Genomic DNA, 16,121 nt, shown 5'->3' with positions numbered 1-16,121 from the left:
AATGTTTTGAAAGTTTCAAAACATTTTGAGTTTTGAAGCTCAGCTTACTTGGCTTCAGTGCCGGTCCCAGACAGGAGTGGCAGCCTCCTGTCATCTGGCGCACAGATCTAAGGGCCCGCACCCCTGGGAGGGCTGCTAGGCTGTGCAAGACTCCTGAGGATGTGAGCCCTTGGATCTGTGCGCCAGATGAGAGGAGGCTGCCTCTGCCACCTGGGACCAGCACTGGGTGTGAGCTGTGCCCAGGACCAGGGAAGATTGCTGCTGCTGCCAGTTGGCGGTATTCTCCTGTCATCTGGCACACAGTTCCAGGTACTCGCATCCCCAGGAGGAGTCCAGCACAGCCCAATAGCCCTCCCAGGGGTGCGGGACCCCAGATCTATGCACCGGATGAGAGGAGGCTGTGGCAGAAGGCCACCTCTGTTTCTCCTCAAAAACTCTGCTCTGTGACAATTTGGTTATGATGGGCTCAGCAGAGGATACATACCTTACCCTATCTCTTTAGGTAACCTGAGCTGGGTACATTCCTGAGGGATGGTGGAAATCTGCTCCCTCTGCCTATGTGACTGGCATCACATACGTAGGTGAGGGGCTTGGGCTCCCTGGTGAGCTAGGGACTGCCAGTCTGCCCAGCAACTAGTGATGCATTTCAAATTGGTTGGCTGACAGCCAACAGGTGCTGGCCTCCATTGGATCAGGTAAATGAGGTCATAAGGGCTGTATAAGTAAAGGACTGCCCAGGAGGATGGGGGTAGCAGCCACGAGGAAGACTCAGAGAGAGAGAGAGAAGAGCTGGACCATCTGAAACTTGTTCTCACGCTCAAAACTTATGATCAAGGAACTGTCTGCCTCCAGAGGCAATCTCCACCTGCCTCTGGATGATACTTGTAAGTAAGCTACCTGAGATCTAACTAGATATACAGTTTGTAGTAACTCAGATATGTGATCAAAGGCTACCCAGCCCAGCCCATTTGCTCTATGGGATTTCTCTGATATTGCTCTAACCTGTACCCTATTCCAACCCCACCCCTTGTAACCAGTAAAGTTCTCCTTTGTACCTAGCATAGGAGACTTTTTGGGAGTGGGTCTAGGTTATGCCTTGGGGTCCCCTTGGTTCAGCTGACTAAGCACTACTTGTGCTTCTAACTGACGGAAGCACCCCAAGTTCTTGAAGTGAGTCAAGTACCCTTGAGGGCTACTAGGCCTTTGTTTCCCAGGGGGTGCAGAGCCAGAATCAAGCCCATCCCTGAGTGGTGGCAGTTTTACCCCTAGGCTAGCGGGTGTGCTCCAGGAAGGGAGTCAACCAGACGTGAGGTGCCCCCAGGGAGGCACTCAGAGCCTGGAAGGTGGTCAGGCACAGTGAGGTGGGTGGCTCAATGCAGGAGCACCCCCTACTGGCCCGCCACAGAGGCTGCCACTGCTGGCAAGTGTCAGGAGTTTTGCTTTGTACAGTTTGAGGTGCTGTTTCCCAGAAACCTCTGCATGCATCTCCTTGAAACCCAGCAGGCTTCATGCCCTCAGAAGGGGCTACCATCCCTGCAAGTTTTATCCAAATCGGGCAAGAAATGACAAAGGTTTAGGCATTTTCATGATTCCCCATTACAGCCTATGGGCGAAACATTGAAACGCATCAAAACAGTGAAATTTTTTTGACAAAACGAAATGGAACAGAGCACCAAATGAAACAACAAAATGAAACACTGTCCCTTTGAAATAGTGAAATGGAAGTCTAAATGAAACAGTGCTGTTTTGCACAGCTCTATGTTAGCTTGGAATGTGAAAAAAAATCATTCATACTGATGTAGCTATGTTGGGAAAAAACCCTAATATAGAAACATTTACACAAACAAAAGGGCTCTTTTGGCCATATAGGCTGCATGTCCCCTGTGGGGATCTGGCAGTGTATCTGTGCAGGCAGACCTTGTTAAGTGTAGATAAGACCTATTTCTTGAACTAGATAAGAAACTCAGATTCACTTTCTTGCTCTACTGGGTTTAGAGTAATTTGAGTGGAAAAGCTCTGCTGAATCAGGGAGATGAGAGATTTAACCTGAGTCTCTCACTATCAAGGTCAGAGGCATGACCACCAGCCTATAGAAAGCTGCTACCTCCCTAGTGTTCCAGTGTGGAATGAAAACAGATTTGGAACCTCAGAAGTTGTGCAACAGATTTGTCATCCTGAAATCCAGCGTTGGATTGTGTGAGCTGTGAAAGGGCAGGAGCCAAACACGTATTAAAAATCCTATAAACCTTTCCCTGAGGGAATTCATTTATGATTGGTAAAATAAACATGCATGTTTTCAAAATTCCACTGTCAACTTGGCACTTGGAGATGGGAGAGTATCTTTGAATAAACTTACCTGGGAGGTGAATTGATAACCACTGTTCCTCTAGGATCCAACTGAAAAATGCCAAGAAATACCATTGTAAGGGTAATTTGAGGGGAAGGAGAAGTAACAAAATATCTTTTATCAGCAGATGTTGAAGCCAATGCCTGATGCCTTTCTCCTACTTACTATTTGACCTTGTTTCACTGTTTTAAAAGCAATCAGTTGGAAGTTTTAGGTGCATGTGGAGTATTTGGGGTTTAGTACCTCTTGTATTTACCTGTCCATTCCATAGATTAATTAGCTACAAGAAACAGATAGATTTAACTACCTCTGTACAGACCACAGTAATGGTTATTACCTGATTTAATGACAACAGTAGACTCTTCAGCCCTTCAACCAATCTCATGCTTAACACCTTGAATTTTAGTTTTAATGCCTAAATAAATTTTCCTAATAACAATAACTATTCTGTAGTGAATGTACTGAGCCACTTTAATAGAAGGGGTTAAACTATGCACTTGAAAGCATACAAACATCACTCTCTTATTGAGGGTATTATGAGGAATTTATTTTGAAGTATTAATTCCTTTCTGATACATCAGTTCATTTAAAACAATTCTGCTTCTGATCTTCTTGATTGATAATAGTATACCTAGTCCAGTTAAATATTCTGACTGTAGAAATATTGGACTAAATATTACTCTCATATTCATGCCAGTATCCCCCATGGATGCCAAGGGAATTTTGTAGCTTTGTGAAAAGACAGTCTGCCCCTTAGCAGAAGAGCTTTTAAAAAGCTGTGCCTAGTATTCCAATGTATTCTGTGCTTGGGTTTCTATGTAGGATGCCTGTGAACATTTGTCAAGGTGGCTGAAAGTTAAGTAGACTTAAACGTATGCATTTTACACTTCCTTAACCTTCCTTGATAGCCATCCCCAGTCTCCAAATCCCAGGGTAGTCTTCCTTACAATAGATTGACTCAGAGGAAGTGATGATCTCTCACTGTCATGCTTTTTGTGGCTGTACTCGGTGGATGTGTCCCACCATTTTTGTTTGGGGGGGACTGAGAGGGCCACTGTTACAAAATCTACCTTCCACTAGTTCCCTGCTAACTAGGACTTATGAAATTTCATTCCCTGTCCATTTTTTTTTAATCTTGCCTGTTACCTCAGGGGAGGTGTGAATCCAAATTTCCATCTGGAGCATGATCTTTTGGGTTCTTAGCCTTAATTCTAGCATTCCCAAAACAAAGGGTACTGAGGAAGCACCCATTTTCTTTCTTTAGGATAAGCTCGGAAAGAAGATCACCTAAAACCAGCCTATGGTGAAGAATGGGGCCTGTAGGCCTTTGGACTGTGAGGATGATAGGTAAAAAGCTGTGTTCTGCTATGGAGCAGGCTTGTTGGTGGCTCAGAATCCCCAAAAACTCACCAAGGCTTTGCCTAATTGCATCCCCTACAAACAGATCCTAAGGGGCTAGGTTTATATAACATGCACAGGCTTATCGGAGCTCATTTAGTGCTAATTTTTAGGCAAGTTATGGGTTTTGCCTATTTGCATCCTTCATGAAGCTAGATAACTTGCCCTCCCTTACTAGTGTATGACATCACAAATTTTACCTGACACTCTCTCTCCAAAAGTAAAAACTAATTACATTCAAGGGTTATTTTTTTTAAACTAGATTCTTAATTATCTTGCAACAAACTGCATTCTTAATTTATAAGGATGTTGCCAACAGGGAGTGTAAAATGCTTTAAGGCAAAGTGAACAGTGCCACATAGTTTCATGCCAAACAGGATTGGTTAAAATGAAGCACGAACAGTGATAAAGATGTTAATAACGAAAAGTTCTTTGTTTGGTTTCCAGCATGGGTGTAAGGGTTTACATTTTCTGACCTGAGGGCATGTGTGGGGTGCCCAATAAAAAAGCTTGCAGGAGCAGGTCAAATGAGGAAGTTAGGAGCTTTCATAGAGGTCCCTTGCAGAAGCTAGACAGGGAGGGTTTGGTAGAGGATGAGTGCCATGCAGGTGGAGGTACTATTCCTACGAATACCTTTTGCTAAAATCTTGTTGATATATACATATTTTTTAGTAAAATGTAGGGGTGCACCAATAAAGATTTTCTTGGCCGATATCGATAGCTGTTGATTAACCAACCATATCAGCTGATCCATTAACTGATAATTAGAAATAGTGCAAGGCATTTTAAACTACTGACGTAAATAACCTTTTTTTGTTTGTTTTCTTCTATAATGCACGCACATGTGTGTGCACGTGCCTCCTGCCTGCTACTGCCCTCAGTGACAAAGGAGGTAATCTCCTTATTGCTACACACGTCACCCCCTCACCTACAGCTTCTACCCCCTGCTCCACTCCCCACATAGCCCATGCTGCAGTCCCAGGCAGGTGGGGCAGATCCTCATGCAGGCTGTGATGCTGGGCGTGCTTGCAGCCATAGAGCATGCCACCACCTCAGCACCAGCAGGCCCTGTGCAGCCGAGATCTTGTGGCTGCCAGGGGGAAGCCACTCTTGCAAAGGTGCCTGGTGTCTGGCAGAGTGGAATGTCTCTTGCACGGTGCCTTACCCTTCCCGTGCAGAACCCAGTGTCTCTGCAGCAGCCCCGGTGCTCAGGCCCCTGTGGCAGGAGGAGCAGAAGCAGGAGCTGGTAATGGTCTCTTTTTGTTGAGTGTGGTGCCCTGTGACTGCTCCCTGGTACCCCATCCCCCTCCTGCCGCTACACCGGGACCTATAGTCTGCCATGGGCTCGGGTGGAGTGTGGGGACTGAGCAATGCTCTCCAGGGTGCCCTGGGCATATGGCCACAATTATCAGCTACAATGACCAAAAAAAGCCAAAAGCCTATAACGTCATTTCTCCTTTTATCAGTGCTGATCCAATAGCCAACTGATATATTGGTGCGCCCCTAGTAAAACGAGGGAATTAAGACTTGAAAACAATAATGTTTGGGGATAAGGGACTTTAGTGTTGCTTCAAGTTTACCTTTTCTTCCTCCAAAAGAAGCAAGAACAATAACAATTACACTCAGTTTCTATATGAGTGGCCCCATATTAAACCCTCTATAGTCCTGACTTTTGTACTTGCAGTATTTTCATGCATACAATACATGCAAGTCAGAATATTTTTCAATGCAGTTTTTATTTTAGTCTTTGTGAATTTAATCTTTAGTCCTGTCATGTTTATTTGATTTTTCTGTGTGATTTTTGTGCAGGTAATAGTAGTTCTAAGTCTTTATAGTTAGTGACTTATATTCAGGAGAACACGCTGTTTTTTCTAAAATTGAACCTGAAAATGTGGGGTCAACTTCTACATGTTTGACTTACAATCAAAAAATATCTATAGTGTATCTGCTTCCCACAGGTACTGGCATGTTGCATGAATCAGCCCCAAAATTTCAGATGTTTTTCTAAATGATATCTTAATTTCTTCATTTTATAGTATATTCCTGGAAATACAAAGAATGACAGATAACTTTTTGCTGGTTTTTTTTTTTTGCTCAGCATTAGGAAATGAAGAAATAAGGCAAAACGTTGAAATGTGTTAAAAATGAGAAACAAGGCGAAATGTTATGTACATTTCTTTGATCATCAAAAACAAACTAACAAAAAGTTAAGGGCAATTAGGCAGATTGAGGTTTGCTTTATTTGACATTTTGAACTGGTTTGTCCCTTTCTGAGGCATATTCCTTTTTTCCCCTAGATTTGTCCCCCTAACCCGAATCACTTCCCCATAACCACCAAATGCTACAAACCCATGCTACAGTAGAAAAGAGAAACTTGCCTCAACAATGACCATAGCTGTCACAGAACAGATTAACTCATATAAACAACTCAAGTGCTCTAGCTGCTTATCTGCCAGGGTAAATCAACACTCCAGTTCACACATCCTTGAGGCATGAAGATTGATTAAAAGCCTCACGTGGCCATAAAAGCTAGAATGTTAAGTATATGACTTCCAAGGTTTCTATGTAACAAGAGTATTAGGAGACAGTAAGAGAGAGTTAGGGAGAAAATAAATACAGGAAAAAATGAATTCAAAGAGAGTCTTTGATCTGGTGACATGTGCTTGACATCTATGCCTTCTTATTTCCTAGAAAATAAAATTATAACCTCCAGTTTTCACCACAGTCTAAATTATCTATTTTATTTTATATAACAAGATGTGAATATCTGGTAAAGATAGGAGAAATTTCCTTTAAGAAATGTATTTCTCATTAACTTTTGTGTGTGTTGAGCGTGGGGAGATTAGTTAAGAAAAACATCTGAGATGCAGATGGAAGAAAGCTTTAATGATTTTAGCTGTCTAGTATTGTAGCATAACTAGAGAACCAGGACTGAACTAACTTCAAGCTACAGCGAGTATTGAGAAAAACAGTCAAAAGACCTGATGACAGCACTGGTTTAAACATACTGGGATTAATTTTATAGTCATCATTATGCTAAATAAAGTGGCTTAAAGTGTGTTTTTTGGAGTGATTTATTTATTTTTAACGTTCACTTAATTTACTGGCCATATAAGTTCTGGGGTCTGGTCCTTAGCAAATACTTTCAGTGTAAAGCTGTTCCTTGGTTAGCAAAAACTGCAGGATAAGCCTGGCAGCCAGGGCTTGTGCATTGGAAGGAAAAGCCTTGGGTGGAGGCATGGCCAGTGTGCCCAGAGTGTACAGCCACGTTTCTTTTTCTGCTTCCTCAGCCATGCATGATGTATTATGCAGCAGAGCATAAAGCTGGAACAGTCCAGGAGTTGCACTGATTTATGCTGATGCTGGTACTGGCTCTTGAATGGTCCTTGAATGCACACCACTTTGCTCTCTCTTTTCATGGGGATAGGCTAACTGAGTCTTGGGGCCTTTTCACTGAATGTGGAACATGCAGCAGTGGTGAAATGCTGTGTGTCAGGGGGTGGCCTGTCATTGTGAGAAAACAGAATTAGTGTCTGGTGGAACTACATAATAGTACACAGTTTTAAAGCATGTTACATGCCTGAATAAGTGTCTAATTTCAATGTCTTCCCAACAGACCAAATGTGCAGATCAAGTTAAATGTGGACTAGAACAGAAACGTATTGTTTTGGTCACCTTTTCCTGGAACTCCTTTAGGAATGCCGTTTCAAGTTCTGCTGCCTTTTCTGTGTTTGTTATTTGAGTAGCTAATGAAGGCAAAGTCAACAGAGCATTTAGACCACAAAAGTAATGGCTTTGCTAATCACAGTGTATGCTAGAAGCAGATGCTCTATCTTGACATTCTCATGGTCTATGTACAGACATTCAGTTTCTACTGGGAGAATCCACATTTGGTACACATTTGGTTTCTACTGGGAGAATCCTCATTCTTCCAGTAGAAACCAATTCATACAGATATTCAAGCTTTTTCTCCTGAAGCAAAAATGGCTACTCTAGGAGAAAAACAACCCTGGAATAACCAGGGTTAAATCACTCCTGGGAAAGTTACTCCCAGGAGACTGAATGTCTGCATACTTTCCCCTGGCTTAACTCTTCTTGGGGAAAAACTCCCATGTCTTGGCAAGACCAAGGTCACCTTGTTCTGGAGAAGATTTGGAACATAACTGCTCCTCTCCTCCTGGGAAGCCAGGAAGGTGAGAGGAAGAGGAAGTGCTAGCTTCTCCCTGCCTGTTTGTTACATCAGAATTCCTGGTGTAGGAATCGGGCAGGGGCTTTTCTCCACTACTCCTTATGCTCAATTCCTGGTGCTTAGCAGCGGACCGCAGGGAGCACCACAGGCCCCTGCCCGCTTCTTATACCAGAGGCCCTGCAGTGAGTGAGAAGTGGGTAGGGGTTTAGCCATGCTGCTCCTTCCATAGTACTCCCTGAAAATGGGAGCAGAGTATAGCAGTATCTGGGCAGGGGGCTTTGACTTACTGCTTTTCTCCCCTCCTGGATGGTCTGGGAGGACAAGAGAGCAGTGAGGAGAAGCCTCCAGCTGATTCCTCAAGCTGGGCAGTATCTGGCTTGGGGAAAGTGTAGAGAGAATTGATGGCTGCTCCTTCTCTCCCCACTGCTACTCTCTGCTTCACTCCTAAACCTTGGCACTGCCTGGCTTGGGAAAGTAGCTGGAGGCTTTGCCTCACTACTCCCTTCCCCTCCCAGATCCATCCAGAAGGGGAGAGAAGCAGCCACAGCTGCTACCTACCTCTTTCCCCAGCTAGGAAGTACCTGGATTGGAGAAGGACCGTGGGGTCTTTTCCCTAGTGCTCTATCTGCTCTTCTCCCAAAGACTGGGAGCAGAGCTAAGGACTAGGAAAAGTGGAGCAGGCACTGCTCCCTTCACCTTCTCAAGACAAGATCACTTCAGTTTCTGGCAGATGTGAAGAGCAGGGGAGAGGGGGCAGCTGCAGGGTGAACATCTGTACTGTTTCCTTTCCAAATAATTCTCAACAACTTCTGCATGTAGAAATGAAGGTCTAAACCAGTAATAGAGAGTACAAGCCTTATTTGTACTGGAATGTCAATGAAAGCATAGCATAGCCATGAGTTTTAAAAATATGGTTGCTTTAAAAATTTAAATTGTCATTTTAAAGAAGAATGCCAAAGGTTGAAGACACTACCTTTAAGACAGACATTTGCATGTTATCTCAAGAACAAACCTTGATTAAAAACTGAATACAGCTGAAGTCAAGCAGAATGCTCTGCCTTGGTATGCAGGCTGACATCATTGCTCCTTACTCAATGGTTGGTCTTTCTTGGTGAGTACTTAATGACTGCTTGCTGCCACAGAGCTTGGTGTTGCATACTCTGTGATTGCTAATATGCAAAATGAGAACAGAATATTGTATAAGTATTCTTTAAAATATACTAATGGTTCTTATGAACCTTTTCTAAATCTTTCTAAGCTATTAGTTGTAGGTAAAATTCATATAAGCATCTAAGTGTTCATACCTTTGTCAACTCAGTATGGTTTTATTTATCTTCCCTTAGAAACAGAAATCCCATTGGCCCAGGGAAATATGGATATGGAAAAGTGCCATATATATTACCTCTGCAAACTGACACTGGGCAGGCACCTCGAAAACTACGGAGGCAGCGACAGTTACCAAGGAACCAAGCATATCAGCAAAATCCAGGTCTTGGGAGCCATCCGTACACCCATCCAGCTAATCCTTCACTTCAACATGCAAATGTTTACCAAGAAGAACATGGACTTCAGCCTGGACATCAGGTCTCAGGGCCCTCAGTTTATCAGCATGCTTCAACCCATTCTCAGGCCTTTCCTGCATCTCAGAATTTGTTCCATGGTAGTGGCTTAACCCATCATGGCTTTGTGTCACATCAGACTGTCCAAAGTGTGTCTCAGAGGGCTGCAGCTATTGTGTGTACTGGAGCCTACAAGCAACATAAGCTTTGCAACACAAATGTAAGTCTGTTCTTCTCTTTGTTAATCTAAGGGACATATGATGGTTAGCTCAACACACTGGACTTATGTTGTTCAGGTGGTTAAAAATCAAAAGGATACATATTTATTTTATTAACTTAAAATATCCCATAATTCAGTTTCAGACCAGGAAAAAATCTTGTTGTATGCTGATTTCAAAGAAGAGTAGCTTGAGGAATATCTATAGCAGCAATATCTTATAGCATCCATTCAGAGCTTCAAATAGTCATTATACCCCCATGGAATATGTATGATTCCCTTTGGATAGAGGAAGAAGCTGAGGCACAGAAAGTTTATGCAACTTTGCTATACAGCATAATAAAAGATAAGTCAGGGCTGGGCAATTATTTTGGCTGGAGGGATGCTTAATGAGATTTGGGGATCTGTCAAGAGCCATATCCATTTCTCTCCTCTGCCTGTCTGTCTCTCTCTGTTTCTGTTTCCGCGTCCTTCCAGAACCCACCAGAATGGATACGACAGAGTGACAAACATGCAGGGAGAGCAGAATACCTAAACAGAGATCAGCTAGAAAGGAAGAAGAGTTTTGTTATTGAGAAACTGGGGTGGGCATTTGGGGCCAATTCTCACCTGTGTCATACACCTTTTCTGTTATTTGTAGTTTGCCGCAGTGCGTGGGTGGGGTTGTCAGCTGTGGATGCTGCCGATAGGTTCAGGGGCCTGGATGCAGAATGTGCAAGCAGCATCCTCAGCTGATGCCACCACCCTCCTGGCACAGTGGAAACTCGTGCCCAGAGCCCTGATCTGGAACCTGCCAGTGGCATCACCTGTGGACCCAGGCAGGAGCTGCTGCCATGACGAGTAAGTGGCAGCATCAGCTGTAGACATTATTGGTAGTTCTGTGTCAGGGCTTCAGAACTGACTGGTATCATCCACAGGTGATGCTACCACTTGCCTGTTGCTTTGGAAGCCCTGACCAGGTCCACAGATGATGCCTGATGCTACTGGGTGGAAGCAGTGCCACCCACCAGCCTAACCCACCAGCCACCGAGGGCTAGATCCAGTTAGTTGGCAGCTGTTCACCTGCAGGCCAGATCGAATTTGTTGGCAGGCTGAATCTGGCTTATGGGCCATATTTCACCCACCCCTGAGATAAGTAGACAGCTGAGGCAGGATAGAATTAGCAGTCATTTCTCCTGATTCCCAGACCTAAGCTTGTACTGTGAGAAGCAGCTGCCTTTTCTGATATATCAACATACCATGATTTTGTAAATTAGCTTACGCTGGGCAGAATGCCATGTTAACATGAGAATACAGCTTCTAATACTGATTTAGCTTATTTATAGCTAACTCCACTGTCTATATACATGACACTGCATTGTATAGGCATAATCTTTCCGACAGACTCTCGTTGCTGTCATATCTTCGCAAATTTATTACGAGTTAGGGTTTATGATATGAGGATTAAAAATCTATTGCATTAGAATGTAATGGGTGATCTGAAAGAGGAGTTTGCATGGTGGAGGTGAGACACAGGCTGTCCCACCAATGAAAGAAGGAAGGGAGAATTTAGGAGAGATCATTGGGAGGAGTGATTTTTTTTTTTTTTTTTTAAATTATCTTTGGTACTGCCACAGTATGTCAGGGGCTTCCCAAACTCAAAAGCAAGTGCCTTCTTCTTTGAAGAGTTTACTAGATTAAGGGGAAACCAGAGCAGAAATTAGGTGGAGTGAAAATGTCTTCACCAAAGCCTTAGAAACAAACATTAAAAAAGCATGAAGTAAATCATGCAGTGAAGCAACAGGTTGGATGATACAGAGAGCCCAAAAGAAAGATGAGTGTAGCAGCAGCATTTCCAATAAAGTAGAAGGTGAGAGGGAGAGTTAAGAGTAATGCAGGAAGAGATGGTTGATAACCAGACCCAGGGCTGGAAGGGCCCTCACAAGGGATAATGAAGAAAGGACCTTATTAGATGATGGCATCTGGAATAGAAAGGAGAGAGTTGTGAACTTGCGAGACAGTGAAGATACCAGAGGGCTGGAAAAGAAAGAAAGAGGAAGCAAAACTAGGTATAAGTTCTCGTGGGTTTGGGATGGTGGTAAGGCGAGTGGTGTAAAAAGACCAATGTTAAAGTAAGTGCCGAAGCTCCATTTAAACTTGAACAAAAATGGGATATAATGTGCATGGGGGCATTCTTCAGATGATAATGTTTCCATTAGATAGGTGAAAGCTGCAGTTGCTGTTCAGGGACTTGTTTCTCCCAGGACTGTGGTAATTAATAGTTTTAATTAATAATTAAGTAGAAACAGTTATCGGAGTAACGGCAGGAACCAAAAGAAAACAAGGCTGGCCCATAGGTTTCTATTTATTTACTTATTTATTTACTTCTTGTTCCTGTCTAAATACTTTTACTTTGGTCTTTAATTTAATTTATCAGCCACAACATGCTCCAGGGTCTCCGCCAGCATCCAGGGAACACAAACTATTTTCTGTTTTTGGTAAATCCCAGGAGGTAGGTGTAACTTATCATGGGAAAAGATTCTGTTAACTGGTACCCAGGTGTTTGGCCACTCCCTCTACAGTTTTTCCTAAGGGCAATTAATTAATGACAAATTAACTCAATCTGCTGTAGTCCTCAAGTCATTTCCTCATGGTTGTACATTTATTGTTTTTTTCATTTATCGCTGAACTCATTTTACATGACTGACAGCTTGGTTCTTAAAAAGTTAAGTTTGCAGATTTTAGTTAGTGAGAGCCTGGAAAAGGCTTATATTTGTGCAAGTGTTTTTGCAGGGCATTAAACCTATTTTCTCATTGTGCAAGTGGCTCCTTGTCTTCAGCACCTGCATGTGCACTTTGCACATCCATCCTCAGACTCTGCAGCTCTGTCACCTCTTTAAGCAGAAAACGTATAATAAACATCAGTCCCTCTTGCATCCAGGCATACCACATATGCAGCCCTAGCTAAAATAAGGGTTGTTGTTTGTAGCCATGTCGGCTAAGGATATAGGCAGGCAAGGTTCTTTGGGTAAAAGTGATATCTTTTATTAGATCAACTAAATAGTTGGAAAAATTGTTCTTTGCAAGCTTTCAGGCTCAAACACCCTTCTTCAGATGCTAGAGAGAGTCTGCTGTTGATTTGGGTGCTCTCCTGGGTAGATGAGAAGCCAGTATGCAAAAATGCAGGTCTGTGAAAATGCAAGTGCTTGGTAGACAATAAGTGGGTCTGGAGAGGTGGAGAAGGGGGATGTTGACCTGGTAAAAAAAATGCAGCCAGCTAACTGTAGAGAGGTTACCTGGGGTTCTCAGATGGCAGGTAGGTTATAGTGTGCTATAAATCCAGTGTCTCTATTTAGTTCATGATTTTTTGTATCCAGTAGATCCATGAAGTGAAATTAATAGGCGTATCTACAAAAGTTGTTTTGTAAATTCCCTTTGAGGAGTAGAACTGAGAGACTGCAGAGAGAGTGGTTATCTTGGGCACACAGAACAGCCCCACCAGGCTTGCCCAGTGTGCAGCTTGTGTAGCTGCAGCTGGCAGGGTGCTGCACCGGACAGGGGGTGCAGCAGTGGCTGCGGGCACCTGTGTCCCCATGGTGGGGGGCTGCCAAGCTCCAGGCCTGCCAGAGCCTCTGAGCCAGCCTGGGCAGCCTGCGGTCTGGCCAGCAGCTGCCTGTGTTGCCAGGGCAGGCTGTCACGGAGCTGCAGCTGGCTGGGGGGCCCAGCTCAGGCCGGCCCAGCCAGGCCCTTCCCAAACAGCTGCAGTTCCATGACAGCCCTGCCCTGCCTGGGCACCAGGGGCTGGGAGCAATCCTGCAGCACAGCTCCTGTGGCCCCAGCCTGAGGTGTAGCTGGTTGGGAAGGGCCACACCCCCACAGCCCAGGCTGGGCTGGCTCCTCTGTGTCTGCCCTCAGCAACACCTGTGGGCTGGCCCCGCTCAGCACCACAGCTGCAGCCTCAGCCATGCGTGAGGCAGGTGGGTGGCAGGTCCATACCCACCAGCTCTGGTCATGCCCCTGCTGCTGGAATGGTGGGGGGTGGTATTTCTCTGATGGGTTGCTCCACCAGGCCAGCAAGACCCCAGCTGAGATCCCCAGGGATGGAGCAGGGAATGGGCTGTGCTGGGCCTGTGTCTGGCCATGCCCCTGCCCACCCCTGGAGCAGACAGCACAGCACAGTCCAAGGCTGGTAAGCATGCTGGGGGACTGGTTTAACTGAAACCAGGAAGGGGTATGGGACCAAAGTTAATTAAACCAGTTTATCCCAAATCAGTTAAGTCTGATACTACATTCAATCAGATTTATCTTAAACCAGTTTCAGTCATTTTAAAACTGGTTTATGTGCACTGAACTTCTGTTCTGTTACAGGTTTAAACCAGTATCTGGTCACCTAAATGTAACTTCTGTCCCTGGTCTCTATGTCAGTCATTGTGTTTTGTATTTCAGTTTCCTCCTCTTTTATTGGCAATGTGTAGGAGGTGCACGTGGGTGCGTGTGCACCCCCTGAGATTGGCGGTGCAGCCCCTACAAAGAGCACCGCTGATGCTGCTGGTGGTGCCTGTGGGCAATTGCTCTTTGCCACGCACCCAACACTGCCAGTGGTGCTTGCCCCTGGCCCCCCCGCTGCCGACACCACTGTCACTGCCTGCAGGAGCTCCCCACTCGGCCTGCCCCTGCCGCCAACACCACCATAGCTGCCTGGTAGGAGCTCCCCGCTCACCGCTACCATGCCTCTGCAGCCGACACCACCGCTGCCACCTGCGGACAGTCGCTGTGCCCCTCCAGGGGCATGTGGTGTTCATGTCCTCTTTGAAATTCAAGTGATGACCACTAGGGTGAAAAAATTCTGATGGAACAGGTTTTTTTTCATTAGAAAATTCTGATTGAGTGGAACTAAAGTGTTCTGTGGGAATATATTGAATCCATTTGAAGTCAATGTGGTTCCCTGGTGGTTAGTGGGTGGGCAGGCTTCCTGGGCTTCTGGGATTCCTGGTTGCTTGGCAGCTTATGGCCCTCTGCACAGTTTTCCATTATGTGGAAATGATTTCATTGATGACTATTAATACTGATTATGGGGGAAAAATGATGTTTCCAAACTTTATGCAGAATGGACATTCTGATTTTTGCCCAGCTGTGTTCATGGCCAACAGACTGTTTTAGAAGAATACACTGATCAGTGTTCACGGAAAGCTCTCTTATTGTCTTGAGAGGGTGATCTGTAAGTACCCATATTTGAAACTATTTTGCTACTGAAGACTTGTAACAGGGCTACCAGTGCCAGTGGTATTGCCCATTGCCATTAGCAGTACATTATTTTTTTTGAGATTTGCATAGGCTTGTTATTGCATAATGGCAAAATGAGGCTCTGAAGATGCTTTTTTCCTGAAGGAACTTAAGTTTGACTTTGTGTGTAGCATTTTCCTTTTAAACAGTGTGGGATTGTATGTTCGCCATTTTGTAGGTGCCTGGAAAGCTTATTTAAATAAAAGCATATACAAGTTTATTTTACTTCATCTGTTCTGTGGTTTCTTTGACCATTTGACCCTTCAAGTAGGATTTTTTAAAAGTATTAACTAAAAACTCATTGCACGAGTAGCAGAAAAAAATTACAACATTACCACATGGCAACATCATTTAAATATCAGTTAAATAACACTGTGGAAAAGGGTTTGGGATTTCAGCTCAGAAACCTTTGCTGACATATTGTCTCTAATTTAAATGTGTTCCACAGTGAGTAGTGTGATCCATACTGTAAAAATTACCCCAGAGGGGGAATGCAGATGAAGAAAGGCTCAAGATTGTTGTGTGCGCAAAAATGAAATAATAAAAGATACATCTGGTCATTTGACATATTTGTATTAGCCATAAACCCTCAATTTAGATATGCCATTGCACAGGTAGGAGGATGGGGATCTTAGTAAAGGGTTGAAGACATTTAAAAATGTATACTGGAAGTATAAATTATTTTATATTGTTGTAACATCTAGGATCCTAGGTCAAGGATCAGCTGCTCCCAGTGTTAGGCACTGTACAAGCACAAAACAAAATCATGGTCATTGTAATCTCTTTTGTGCAATCTTATAATACGTGCATGCCCACAGTCCTAAACAAGTCTATATTCTACAGAGATAAGTGACTAGAGGAATTAATAATTCTTTCACCTTGGCTCAGCACCACTTCTTAAGACATTTTATGTAAAATAATAGATTCCAAGACACGCACAATTCTATTGTACATTATCCACAAATTCTTTAATTTAGACATGCCACCTAAAGATCATTAGAATAGTTAGGAGGATAGGGATTAGATATTCAGGGTACATATTGATAACTTAAGCATTAAAAAAATGATGCATATGCTATGAATATCCCAAAGCCAAGTTCAGGAAAAATCTGCATAATATTTAGACCTAAAAAATCAGAGGTAATATAA

The 16,121-nt window shown here is 43.8% G+C and overlaps 1 protein-coding gene across 1 annotated transcript in view; it reads left to right on the top strand.

The window, feature by feature from the left end:
* The window catches only part of THSD4 (thrombospondin type 1 domain containing 4), an 853,555-nt gene that overhangs the window by 79,070 nt on the left and 758,364 nt on the right, over window positions 1-16,121 (top strand). Inside the window, exon 5 of the mRNA XM_019504324.1 lies at window positions 9,278-9,713. Within this exon, the coding sequence (XP_019359869.1) occupies window positions 9,278-9,713 (436 nt within the window). The remainder of the gene's footprint in view (window positions 1-9,277; window positions 9,714-16,121) is intronic.

This window comes from Gavialis gangeticus, unplaced genomic scaffold (assembly GCF_001723915.1).
Source record: "Gavialis gangeticus isolate Ggan-Ray unplaced genomic scaffold, GavGan_comp1, whole genome shotgun sequence".
Classification (NCBI taxonomy): Eukaryota; Metazoa; Chordata; order Crocodylia; family Gavialidae; genus Gavialis; species Gavialis gangeticus.
Note: the sequence above shows the minus strand (reverse complement) of the source record. Positions and strands in the feature narration are given on the sequence as shown.